Consider the following 13,347-nt stretch of genomic DNA (forward strand, 5'->3'; position numbering starts at 1 on the left):
TATTTAATGACGAATGATATAAGTCTAATAAACATCTATGATAAGTTCAAAATCCGCGCATGCGTTATGCTGCGGACCATTGTGCGGACCATTGCCTCAGTGCACGCGCGTGACCAGAGCAAGCGGCTACCGGCACGGCAAGGTGTTCTCGCCCCTGACGAGGCACAACTGGCTTTCGAGAATGGCTCCACGAGTGGCCCACCATTTGGGCCGCGGGCTGAGGTACTGCAGATACTCGCGGGTCCACCGCTGCCACAGGTGGTCCCGCATCTGCTGCAGGAGACGCCACCGATTCAGCCGATTGGTTGGGAAGTCCAGGAGTGACGGCTCCGGGATGGCGAAAAGAGTGTCTCCCACCAAGAATTGCTCAGGCGTCAGGGCATCGAGGTCGTCCGGGTCGTCAGTCAAGGCCTCGAACGGCCTTGAATTGAGGCAGGCCTCGACCTCTGTGAGAAACGTCGACAGTTCCTCAGAGGTGTCTGGCCTCGCCGATGGTGCGTCGCAGGTGATGCTTGACAGCCTTGACAGCTGCTTCCCACAGGCCGCCGAAGTGTGGAGCTGCCGGTGGATTGAAGCTCCACCGTACTCCTCGGTCTGCAAGGTGCCCGACAATAGTGTGGATCTCACGGCCAGCAGCCTTGAAGAGGTCCCTGAGCTGTCGGTCCGCGCCTACAAAGTTAGTGCCGCAGTCGCTGTAAACGACTGTGCCCTCGTCGAGACACGAACCGACGAAAGGCCGCTAGAAATGCCTCGGCGGTGTAGTCGCTGACGGCCTCAAGGTGTACGGCGCGGGAGCTGAAACACACGAATACAACTAGGAAGCCTTTGTAGGCCTTGTGTCCTCGGCCTCTCGTCGTTCTGAGCCACACCGGGCCGGCGAGGTCCACGCCGGTGTGCTGAAATGGACGGCTCGGAGTGACGCGCGCTCTCGGCAGGTCGCCCATCTTTGACCGTGGAGTAGCCGCCCGCCATCGGACGCATGGGTGGCAGCTGTGGATGTGGCGGCGAACCAGTTGGCGTCTTCGCGGAATCCAAAATCGTTGCCTGATGTGAGCTAAGGTGGCCTGGACTCCTCCGTGAAATGTACGTCTGTGGGCGGCGTCAATCACCAGGTGAGTCAGGTGAGATTGCGGCGGCAAAATGACTGGATGTTGTTGGTCGGCATCCAAAATTGCATGTTTTAGGCGCCCGCTGACTCTCAGGGTGCCCTCGTCATCCAGCATGAAAACCATCTTGCGGAGCGAGCTTCGGGCAGGCAGCGTCCTTCCAGCACGGATGTCCCGCAGCTCTGCATGGTATGACTCGACTCCTGAGCTAACCGGATCCATCTCGACAGGGCGGCCTCCAGCTCCTTAGGTCCCAGGAACGCCGACACAGCTTCACCATCTGTCGAACGAAGTCTTCGTGGCCTCCAGCGCCAGATCCAGGCTGACACGCAAAGCAAGCGACGAAGGCAGAAGAAGCGGTTGAGCTCCTCAGGTTCTCGCTTCTCGGTGGCTGCATGGCATCGTAACGGTCGCTGCTCCGGTAAGTCAGCCGTTTCCAGGTGTCCGACGTCCTTCGGCCAAAAGTCCGCGCGATGGCGGAGATATTCCGGCCCTCGCCACCACAGAGGATGTTGAAGGAGCTTCTTCGGCGACACTCCCCGGGAGACACAGTCTGCAAGGTTCTCCTTACCAAGTACGTGCCGCCATCTTGCATCCTGGTCGTCGCGGTGAATTTCTGCAACGCTGTTAACTACATATGTATTCCATTTTGAAGGATGTCCACGTATCCAGCCAAGCGTCACAGTAGAATCCGTCCAGAGGGTGATCGTCGACTTCTCCAGATTCAAGGAGAGCCGCACATGTTCGGCTAGTTTGGACAGAAAGGCCGTTCCGCAGAGTTCCAGTCGCGGAAGCGATACACGCTTCAACGGGGCCACCTTGCTCTTAGCGACCACTAGGTTGATGCTGAGCAGTCCGCCACTTTTCACTCTGCTGTAGACCACGGCAGCGTAAGCACGTTCGGAGGCATCCGAAAAGCCGTGGAGCTCCACGGAGCTGTATGGTGTGTCGCTGTGCAGTTAGCGTGGCAGTCGGATCTCCTCCAGCGACGGCAATTCCTCCTCGAGGACTGTCCATGCAGCGGCGTCCTCGCATGATAGCGGCGCGTCCCACTCTAGTTGCTGCAACCACGCCGACTGGATCAGCAACTTCGCACGTACGAGAATCGGTGCTAGCCAGCCCAGCGGGTCGAACAGGCGAGCGGTCTGTGCCAGTACGGTCTGCTTGGTCGGTAGGGCCGCTGGAGTCAGCCGGACAGACAGCGAGAAGGTGTCCTCGTGCGGATTCCAGCGGAGACCCAGCACTTAGTGCTCGTCTGCTGGTAGCCGCGCGCCGGTCGTCCCGCCCAGCTGATGCTCGACCGGGATGGTCTCCAGAAGGCGGTTGTATAAGAATATTAATTGTAATATAGATGTATATTAATGCAATATTTATGTATATTTTACATACGTGTAACATTCATCTATCAGTCATCAATAATATGTCAGCATAAGTACATTTTACGTATACGTAGTATATAATTTCAAATATATATATATATATATATATATATATATATATGTATATTATATATGTATATTAGTAGTAAATAATGCATAATTTATGTATATTATACATACGTATAATATACATCTATTCAGTCATTAATAATATGTCATTATATATACATTTTACATACGTATAATATACGTCTATCAAGTCACAATATATATATATAAATTTATATAGACACTTTTTCAAGTGCGCTGCGAAGCATTCGATTTTGCTGAACGTTACAACATCCCCAATAATTTTAATAAAGAAAAAAAGTGTGCTGGCCTAGATTGGTTCTATGGATTTCAAGCTCGTAATCAAAATATACCACCGAATTTTGCCTGCTAGCGACCAGCTGGCATTATTTCAAGAGGCGACCGTATTTACCCAACACGTCGGTCAATTGTGGTCAAGTCAGAGATTTTTTTTAATCAATGCAGGCTCAATTATATATTACTTTTCTTAACTTTTATGCTTCCAGTTTCGAAGAATGATTGATGAAGTATCCGTCAACTATTCCATTTTGGTTCTAAAGACATTCTTTTTCAGAAAATAAAAAATAATTCTTACTGACTGCAATTCCCTCATTCTTTCCTATAAATATATATATATATATTATATATTAGCTTTCTTAACTTTTATGCTTTTACTTTCGAAGAATGATCGATGAAGTATCCGACAAATATTCTATTTTAGTTCTAAAGACCTTTTTTTTTTCAGAAATAAAAAAATAATTTTCACTGACTGCAATTCCTCCATTCTCCCTTATATATATATATATATATATATATATATATATATATAAATAGACAGACACCTCGTCAAGTGCGCGGCGCAGCATTTGAGTTTGCTGAACGTCACAAAATCCCCAATAATTTTAATAAAGAAAAATAGTGTGCTGGCGTAGATTGGTTTTATGGATTTCAAGCTCGTAATCAAAATATACCACCGAATCCTGCCTGCTAGCGATCAGCTGGCATTACCTCAAAAGGCGACCGTAATTACCCAACACGTCGGTCAATTGTGGTCAATTCAGAGATTTTTTTAATCAATGCAGGCTTAATTATATATTAGCTTTCTTAACTTTTATGCTTCTACTTTCGAAAAATGATTGATGAAGTATCCGTCAACTATTCCATTTTGGTTCTATAGACATTTTTTTCTTCAGAAAATAAGAAATAATTCTTACTAACTGCAATTTTTTTTTTTTTTTTTTTTTTTTTTTTTTTTTTTTTTTTTTTTTTTTTTTTTTTTTTTTTTTTTTTTTTTTTTTTTTTTTTTTTTTTTTTTTTTTTTTTTTTTTTTTTTCTCAATATCTCTTCCAGATGGTAAGCGTGATTTTTCTATTTCTTGAGAAAAATCTGTTTAATATTATTTGAATTTCTTTTTGCGTCCATCGCTTCCTTTTAGTTGGCCCAATGGTGATGCTAGCAATATATTATTAATTATTGAATAACTTAGTACAGCTAATTATTATATAAGAAACATATGTATAATTTATAAAAGTAAAATATTAATAATATAAAATGGTTACTTAAATGCAGTCCAAAATCAAATGCAGGAAAGATTATTAGCTCAGTCTTGAAATCATTTAAAATAAAAATCTTATGATATTAAAATCTTTAGGCTAAAATAGGTTTTTTTAAATGAAGAAGCATTTAAAGTTATTCAATCATCTTTATATTGTACGATGTACAGTGACTGTACAGTATATAGTTGACTGAATAGCGCAATGACTAGCTAACTTTTAATGTTTTAAACTTATTATAGCCTCGATATTTTGTTATAGGATTTTCATCTCAAAATGATTTCAAGAATATGCTAGTAACATGTGATACGTTTACTCTAGGACACTTTGCATATTAAAATAATGTTTAAAGTATTAGTTAAGATAAATATTAAAGAAAAGGTATCATTTTAGTTAATTGTAATAATTACAGTTATTATTTTTTTATAGAAAGAGAGCTATTATATATTATTAATATATTATAAATGTAACAGAAATTACAAAATAAAAATTTTATTATATAATGCAAAAATGATTTAAAAAGTATATGACTTACTGCTTCGTTTTTTCCTTAGGTGTTTTTGATGATGGTATATTATTATTAATTTTCAATATCATCAGAATGAGAGGATTCAGATGAGTCATTTAAATTCTCGATAATAAGATTTTGCTCAATTTCTCCATCTTCATTGTCATTTTCTCATTAAAAATAGCTAGATTTAGAAGTCGGGAGAATCTTGGAATATCTAATTCAGAATTGACTGTCCGATAATGCGATTTGTGTATGCTTTTATCATGACCCATAAAGTTTGCCAACTCTGTAACTTCCGATTCTGAAAGATTAAGTGTGATGCATTTTGTGGCAATATGTTTTCGGTAGTTTGGTGCCTCGTAAAGTAAGAGGTTTTGCTGCTCCAACATTTTGAAGAATAGTCTCGCATAAGAATGCACGCTTTCAAATGCTTATAGCGAGGTTTATCGTATCCAGGAATGCCATAAAGTAAGGGTTTCTGATTTTATTTTGGCATTTAATCTATGTTGCAGTAATAATTTGAGGCAATCTTGTAATTGTGAATGCAACAATACGGGAACTGTACGACCTAGTTTAACCTCTAATATCAAATGTAACGAATTTTTTAATAGCCTAATACAACAACAGAAAAAAATACATAAAAGAAAAATTATTATAGACTAAATATAATAAAAGTATTATAAATTTTTATGCATTAAAATTAATAAAATATAAATAATTTAAAGGAAGAAAAATATAAATTATTAGATATAAAATCTATTTTAACGCAATAATTATTTATTTAATAATTATTAAAATAATATTACCTCTTTTCCAGACTCTGATAATGAATTGTACACTTCAGAATCTGTGTGTTCTCCTACCCTTTTAAAACTTTTGTAATCTTCTATTAGAACTTTTTCTATTTCACCTGCCTCTTCTTCTGTTATAAACTTGCATAGAAATACGCGTAACTTTTAATAATTCTAACCATGTACTGTAATTATAAGATTTAAGAAGCTCACTATACAATATGTTTCTTTCTTCTTTTAAATAATTATATAATTTCTGGATATCCTCCATATCTGGTATTCAATTTTATTATGTCTTTTATTTTGCGTTACAGTTTCCTCTGCTATTTTATTTATTGTTGCTCCATAATCTTCTTCTAAAAGTTTCAAGAAATTTCTCTACCTTTCTTAAACCCTCATTATCATCTTTTTTTATATATTCAGTACATAATAGTTTCCTAATTTTTTTAAGAGCGTACCAAGTCGGTGTAGCGACAGACGGTGTTTTAAATTTATTAGTATCAGGATTAAATTGAGCTACATCTTTAGCAGCTAAAATGCATGAATCATAATTGCACGGTTGATATATTGAGGCAAAATTAGTGATATTTGAATTAAATTTCTTAATAGAAATTAAGTAACGACCTAAAAGTCTTAATTCTGCTCTTATCACATCATGGTGGCGTTGATTCCTAAATTTATTACATAATTTATTTGCGCGAAGTATCACTAACTCATCATATCTTATTATTCTACACACATTGTCATCTCTCATAATTGGGAAGATTACTTTTCTAACCATATCACTGGCTTTAGTGTGTATCCGTGCTTGTACTTTTCTACCAAGTTACCATAACATGTCTGCCAATACTTCTTTTGTTACAATTTTGAAAGTGATGTCTTACATTATTTTTTTGTATAAAAGCCCTTACACTTTGGACAACAAATATATTCTGATGCAAGTTTGTTAATTTTCGAAGGTCTCCGAGATACTATCAATTCTCCTGTATTAAACTGCGAACTAGTATTATATATAAAATTACTTTCTTTTCTAATAGTCTCTATGATGGCCTTTCTTTCTGAATTACCTAAGAAAAATAATATAAAAATAAAAGAAACATAATATAACATTTTTTAATAAAGATATGTATAATGCAACATTTGATTCAAAATGATGTGGTATAGATTATTATATATATATTTACCTTTAGGAAGCAAAATAAATTTTTTACCTCTTCCTCATTTTTATGAACAGTCTCTAAGTGTCGTGCAAATTTAGTTTGTAATTTTTTGCAATATTTGCAAAAATATTTTTTATTTGTCCTTTCTCTTGGATTTTAAGCACAATAAGATTTGTATCATCATCAATTGCTTTTTCTTTCATATTTCGAGGTATTAAGACCTATCATTTGTAGTATTAGACTTTTCATTTTTATCAAAGCTTTCAAAAATAGAAATATTTGATTCATCATCTGAATCATTGGAAACATCATAATCTGGATCATTATTGTAATCCTCACTGTCTTCATAAATATTGTCTGAAATCAAAAATGTATAATTTTGATGTAATACGTAATGAATATACATTAATATGTTATATTAATGTATAATAGATATATATATATATATATATATTAATGTGTAATAGATATATATATATATATATATATATTATTTTCAATATCAATAATTATATCCAAAGATGCAAAAGAGAAAAATAGAATACTTAGAATACTTAAAATACTTAAAAATAAATTTCAAAACTATTATACATGCTATATGTTTATAGAGAGCTTTCTATAATATTATTAAAGTTATGAAAATTTTTAATTGTAATTATTTATAAACAGATACCTTATAAGTTCTTCAAAAAGTTCAATAAAATAAAGAATTTAATCTAATTTATTAAATTTATCTGTTTGATTAATTTATCTTTATTTACATATAGTTCTTAAGGATTTTTTAAAGATTTTGCTCGTGTATCTAATATCAAAACTTTGGCATGACATTATATAACAAAATATACATACATATTAATCTATTAATAATACATTATATTAAAATAACCATATTATGTTCGTTATAAAAATTATATGTAACAACGTTTAATTTGGAAGCAAATAGATATAAATTGTATTGTTACCTTGTTGATTAACTGTTGTTATTTGACAAAGTTTTAAAGTTTTATTTTGAATATTGTCCTTCTGCAACGTTAGAATTAATACCTACGAGAATAATCATAATAGATTAACTAGTACATACATACTAGATTAACTAATTAGCAATAATTTTTTAACTATAATAATTAAATAAAAAAAGTTTCTCTCTCACACATATACACACTCTTTTGTATAAATTCATTATATCCATACAATTTATGTGACATATGACCACTCTAGTTTACATAAAAACAATTAAATTATTATACAATACTTTACCATTGGAGTCATTTATTATTTCTGTCACTTCCTTATATTGAGCATTTATTTCTACTAAAGTAGTAAAAGATGAATTCAATATATGTTCCAAAGAGATATCCTCGTTCATAGAAAAATTAATATTTAAATCTAAAAAATTATTAAAATTCATGATAAATTTGCTTGTAAATTAAAATATTTAATTAATATTGTAATATTAATTAAACAAGTTAACTTCAAAATGAAAATAATAAACTGAATATGAATTATAAATATTATTTTGTAGATAGGCTGTTTCTTCTTTATTTAAAATTTAAAATTTCCAAAAATTTATTCAAAATACAATGGTAACAAAATTAGTATCATTATTATCAAAAATGGATATAGAATATTTATATTTATATGTAATAATGCTTAGAAAAATTAATATTTAAATCTAAAAAATTATTAAAATTCATGATAAATTTGCTTGTAAATTAAAATATTTAATTAATATTGTAATATTAATTAAACAAGTTAACTTCAAAATGAAAATAATAAACTGAATATGAATTATAAATATTATTTTGTAGATAGGCTGTTTCTTCTTTATTTAAAATTTAAAATTTCCAAAAATTTATTCAAAAATACAATTGTAACAAAATTAGTATCATTATTATCAAAAATGGATATAGAATATTTATATTTATATGTAATAATGCTTATCATGCAGTTAAACATAACATTTCAATATTTAAATTAGTTATATTACCTGTATTATCAATTGTTTTATCATTTAGTATTTCAAAAAGATTAGTTTGAGAAATACTTGGTTGAACATCTAAAAAATGAACTAATACCAAATAATGTTATTATTTTTCTGTGCATGTTATTTTTATGAAGAAATAAGTTTATATAAACATGAATCAAAACGCATACCTTGTTGATTATTTTTTTTCTGGAGATATTTCAGAAATATTTGGTTGAATATCTAATAAAGGAACTATAATTATTCCAAATGATTGATAATTAATATTTTTATGAAAAGAATATTAAATAAAAGATAGATAAATATCTCAACTACATACTACTTTTCTACGCATATTACTTTTATGAAGAAATAAGTTTATATAAACATGGATCAAAGCACACACCTTGATGATTACTTTTTTCTGGAGATATTTCAGAAATATTTGGTTGAATATCTAAAAATGGAACTATAATTATTCCAAATGATTGATAATTAATATTTTTATAAAAAAAATATTAAATAAAAGATAGGTAAATATTTCAACTATATGCTACTTTTCTACGCATATTACTTTTATGAAAAAATAAATTTATATAAACATGGATCAAAGCACACACCTTGATTACTTTTTTCTGGAGATATTTCAGAAATACTTAGTTGAATATCTAAAAAAGGAACTATAATTATTCTAAATGATCGATAATGAATATTTTATGAAAAAATCTTAAATAAAAGATAGCTAAATATCTCAGCTACGTATTGCTTTTCTACGCATATTACTTTTATGAAGACATAAGTTTATATAAACATGGAAACATATCAAAGCGCATACCTTGTTGATTACTTTTTTCTAGAGATATTTCAGAAATATTTGGTTGAATATCTAAAAAAAGAACTATAATTATTCCAAATGATTGATAATTAATATTTTTATAAAAAGAATATTAAATAAAAGATAGGTAAATATCTCAGCTACATACTACTTTTTACGCATATTACTTTTATGAAGAAATAAGTTTATATAAACATGGATCAAAGCACACACCTTGATGATTACTTTTTTTTGGAGATATTTCAGAAATACTTAGTTGAATATCTAAAAAAGCATAAATAATTATGGCAAATGATTGATAATTAATATTTTATGAAAAAATACTAAATAAAAGATAGGTAAATATCTCAGCTATATGCTACTTTTCTACGCATATTACTTTTATGAAAAAATAAGTTTATATAAACATGGATTAAAGCACACACCTTGATTACTTTTTTCTGGAGATATTTCAGAAATACTTAGTTGAATATCTAAAAAAGGAACTATAATTATTCTAAATGATCGATAATGAATATTTTATGAAAAAATATTAAATAAAAGATAGCTAAATATCTCAGCTACGTATTGCTTTTCTACGGATATTACTTTTATGAAGAAATAAGTTTATATAAACATGGATATCAAAGCGCATACTTTGTTGATTACTTTTTTCTAGAGATATTTCAGAAATATTTGGTTGATTGCTTTTTTCTATATTTCTTAACAAATTAGCATCAATATCTAAAAAATAATTTGTATATTTTAGAAGAAATAAAATTGATATAAAAAATAATATAATGATATAAAACTTTTTGTCACCTTCATTACTTTCCATAGAACTTGAAGTGATACTTAAGTCGATTTGTTTTAAATATATTTTTGGTATATTATTCCTCAGATTTTTAGCAATTTCTTCAAGAGCCATATAACTTTCTTAAAACAATATTTGTATACAAAATTATTACTTAACAAGTATTATCCAGTAAGTAACAGTAATATAACCTCAATGTTATAATTTCTCACTAACTGTTACATAGATAGAAGGCATATTACATTGTTGCAGTTACAATAATAGTCAGTAGAAAATTATAACATAGATGTTATGTTATTATTTAGTATTTAATGTAATTTAGTTAGTATTTAATGTTTACTGGATACATAGATATAATTACATATATAAAATTTTACATAATTTTATCTACTTACTACTAGATATTATCCATCCTCTGGTTTTTCTTTTTTTTTTACGCATTATTTTATAATTATTTTTATTTTTGCTCAAAGAATACATTGTGTAACACTGTGTCTCACAAATTAAAAGAGGTTATTTTACTATCTATTTCTTAGGCTGCATTCAGAAACTACACTCAAAACACAGTGACAGCTATAACGCGGCAACACTTGCTACGCGGCAAAAAACGATGCGATAGTCAATCAACTTACAATTTTTCCATTTATTTTATTTTTTCTATTTATTTATTTAGTATTTATTCTTCTAAGATCGACACTTAGGCCCGTATTCATAATCCGTTGTTATATTTAAGATCATCTTAAGACCTCGTTTAATCAATCAAATGGCCGCATAGCATCTTTTGATTGGTTGAACGATGTCTTAAGACAATCTCAAATATAAGAACAGATTATGAATACGGGCCTTAATGAGTTATTAGAAGTTCGTAAGGTCTTAATGAATTATTTAAATCACATGGATGTATGAAAAGCAAAAGTATTAAAAGATCTGGCGCAAATGATAGGTTTATATAATATATACAGTAAAATGGTAGTTTACAGATCAATTAGTTTTTAACAAAAAAATATCAAAATGTTTAAATATTGATCTTATTTTAAAACATCTTTAATTATTTTTCTTTAAAAACATACTAAAATTATAATTTTTACTTAATTATTTATTTATATTTGCAAAGATGTCTAACGGCAGTTTTAAAAACATATATAGCAAAGTTGATTAAAAGACTATATATTTACTTTATATAAGATTAATCAAGTAATTAGTACTGTAACTAAATTGTTTATAAATATATACAACATATATAAAGCTTATCTTGTAAATAATAACAATTAAATGTATTTAGTATAAAATTTTTATATTTATTGGCAATTTTAAGGACTTTATATAAAGAAATTAAAGAATGGTAGTTTTTAGGACAGTTCCTAAAACTGCCGATAAACATATATGGCTTTCAGGACTGACTTGAAAACCACCAAGAGTTCTCAAAACTGCCGATTTATACCAAAAATCGTCCCGAAAGCTACCTCTTGACATACATATATATATATATATATATATATATATAAGCTGTAAATTGTATATCATTATATACACGTGTTTTATATATGAATTTCATACGTATAGTAGATATACATATATTTATACACATATACATTTAGATGTACGTATATTATAAAAATATAAAACATCTTAAAATAATATTGCATATTTATTAATTACATTTATAATGACGTATTTTCTACAATTAATATACATCTATAAGAAAAAAATTATTTAAAAACTACATTTCAATATTGCTTTTAATTAATACACATCTATAATATTTTTAATGAATATACATACGATATATTAATTATTTACAACTAATAGACATCTATTAGAAATATTTCACAAATTTCTTTTCTATATGTATAAAACAGATTATATATGACTATTATAAGCATATTACATATTTATGAAATGCATATTTAATGACGAATGATATAAGTCTAATAAACATCTATGATAAGTTCAAAATCCGCGCATGCGTTATGCTGCGGACTATTGTGCGGACCATTGCCTCAGTGCACGTGCGTGACCAGAGCAAGCGGCTACCGGCACGGCAAGGTGTTCTCGCCCCTGACGAGGCACAACTGGCTTTCGAGAATGGCTCCACGAGTGGCCCACCATTTGGGCCGCGGGCTGAGGTACTGCAGATACTCGCGGGTCCACCGCTGCCACAGGTGGTCCCGCATCTGCTGCAGGAGACGCCACCGATTCAGCCGATTGGTTGGGAAGTCCAGGAGTGACGGCTCCGGGATGGCGAAAAGAGTGTCTCCCACCAAGAATTGCTCAGGCGTCAGGGCATCGAGGTCGTCCGGGTCGTCAGTCAAGGCCTCGAACGGCCTTGAATTGAGGCAGGCCTCGACCTCTGTGAGAAACGTCGACAGTTCCTCAGAGGTGTCTGGCCTCGCCGATGGTGCGTCGCAGGTGATGCTTGACAGCCTTGACAGCTGCTTTCCACAGGCCGCCGAAGTGTGGAGCTGCCGGTGGATTGAAGCTCCACCGTACTCCTCGGTCTGCAAGGTGCCCGACAATAGTGTGGATCTCACGGCCAGCAGCCTTGAAGAGGTCCCTGAGCTGTCGGTCCGCGCCTACAAAGTTAGTGCCGCAGTCGCTGTAAACGACTGTGCCCTCGTCGAGACACGAACCGACGAAAGGCCGCTAGAAATGCCTCGGCGGTGTAGTCGCTGACGGCCTCAAGGTGTACGGCGCGGGAGCTGAAACACACGAATACAACTAGGAAGCCTTTGTAGGCCTTGTGTCCTCGGCCTCTCGTCGTTCTGAGCCACACCGGGCCGGCGAGGTCCACGCCGGTGTGCTGAAATGGACGGCTCGGAGTGACGCGCGCTCTCGGCAGGTCGCCCATCTTTGACCGTGGAGTAGCCGCCCGCCATCGGACGCATGGGTGGCAGCTGTGGATGTGGCGGCGAACCAGTTGGCGTCTTCGCGGAATCCAAAATCGTTGCCTGATGTGAGCTAAGGTGGCCTGGACTCCTCCGTGAAATGTACGTCTGTGGGCGGCGTCAATCACCAGGTGAGTCAGGTGAGATTGCGGCGGCAAAATGACTGGATGTTGTTGGTCGGCATCCAAAATTGCATGTTTTAGGCGCCCGCTGACTCTCAGGGTGCCCTCGTCATCCAGCATGAAAACCATCTTGCGGAGCGAGCTTCGGGCAGGCAGCGTCCTTCCAGCACGGATGTCCCG

General features: G+C 33.6%; 1 protein-coding gene and 1 long non-coding RNA gene across 3 annotated transcripts; one reads left to right on the plus strand and one right to left on the minus strand.

The window, feature by feature from the left end:
- Positions 1–129: 129 nt before the first annotated feature.
- LOC114939981 (uncharacterized) lies at positions 130–2,554 on the plus strand. 2 transcript variants are annotated; one of them, XM_085489421.1, is made up of 3 exons: positions 130–1,112; positions 1,185–1,680; positions 1,762–2,554. In XM_085489421.1, the coding sequence occupies exons 2-3, from the start codon at positions 1,580–1,582 to the stop codon at positions 1,856–1,858; spliced, it is 198 nt and encodes a 65-aa protein (XP_085345547.1). In that variant the 5' UTR covers positions 130–1,112; positions 1,185–1,579; the 3' UTR covers positions 1,859–2,554. The 2 variants fall into 2 exon arrangements, with proteins under 2 accessions (XP_085345547.1, XP_029170293.2); XM_029314460.2 differs by lacking the exon at positions 1,762–2,554 and having other exon boundaries at positions 1,185–1,604.
- A 7,451-nt stretch (positions 2,555–10,005) lies between these two features.
- On the minus strand, positions 10,006–10,897 carry LOC114942366 (uncharacterized). The gene is made up of 3 exons (XR_014926325.1): positions 10,556–10,897; positions 10,169–10,282; positions 10,006–10,090 (listed from the first exon to the last, which is right to left on the minus strand). It is a non-coding gene; the product is annotated as an uncharacterized LOC114942366 (long non-coding RNA).
- Positions 10,898–13,347: the final 2,450 nt, after the last annotated feature.

Source organism: Nylanderia fulva, unplaced genomic scaffold (genome assembly GCF_048542155.1).
Source record: "Nylanderia fulva isolate GAGA-0341 unplaced genomic scaffold, ASM4854215v1 Scaffold824, whole genome shotgun sequence".
Classification (NCBI taxonomy): Eukaryota; Metazoa; Arthropoda; class Insecta; order Hymenoptera; family Formicidae; genus Nylanderia; species Nylanderia fulva.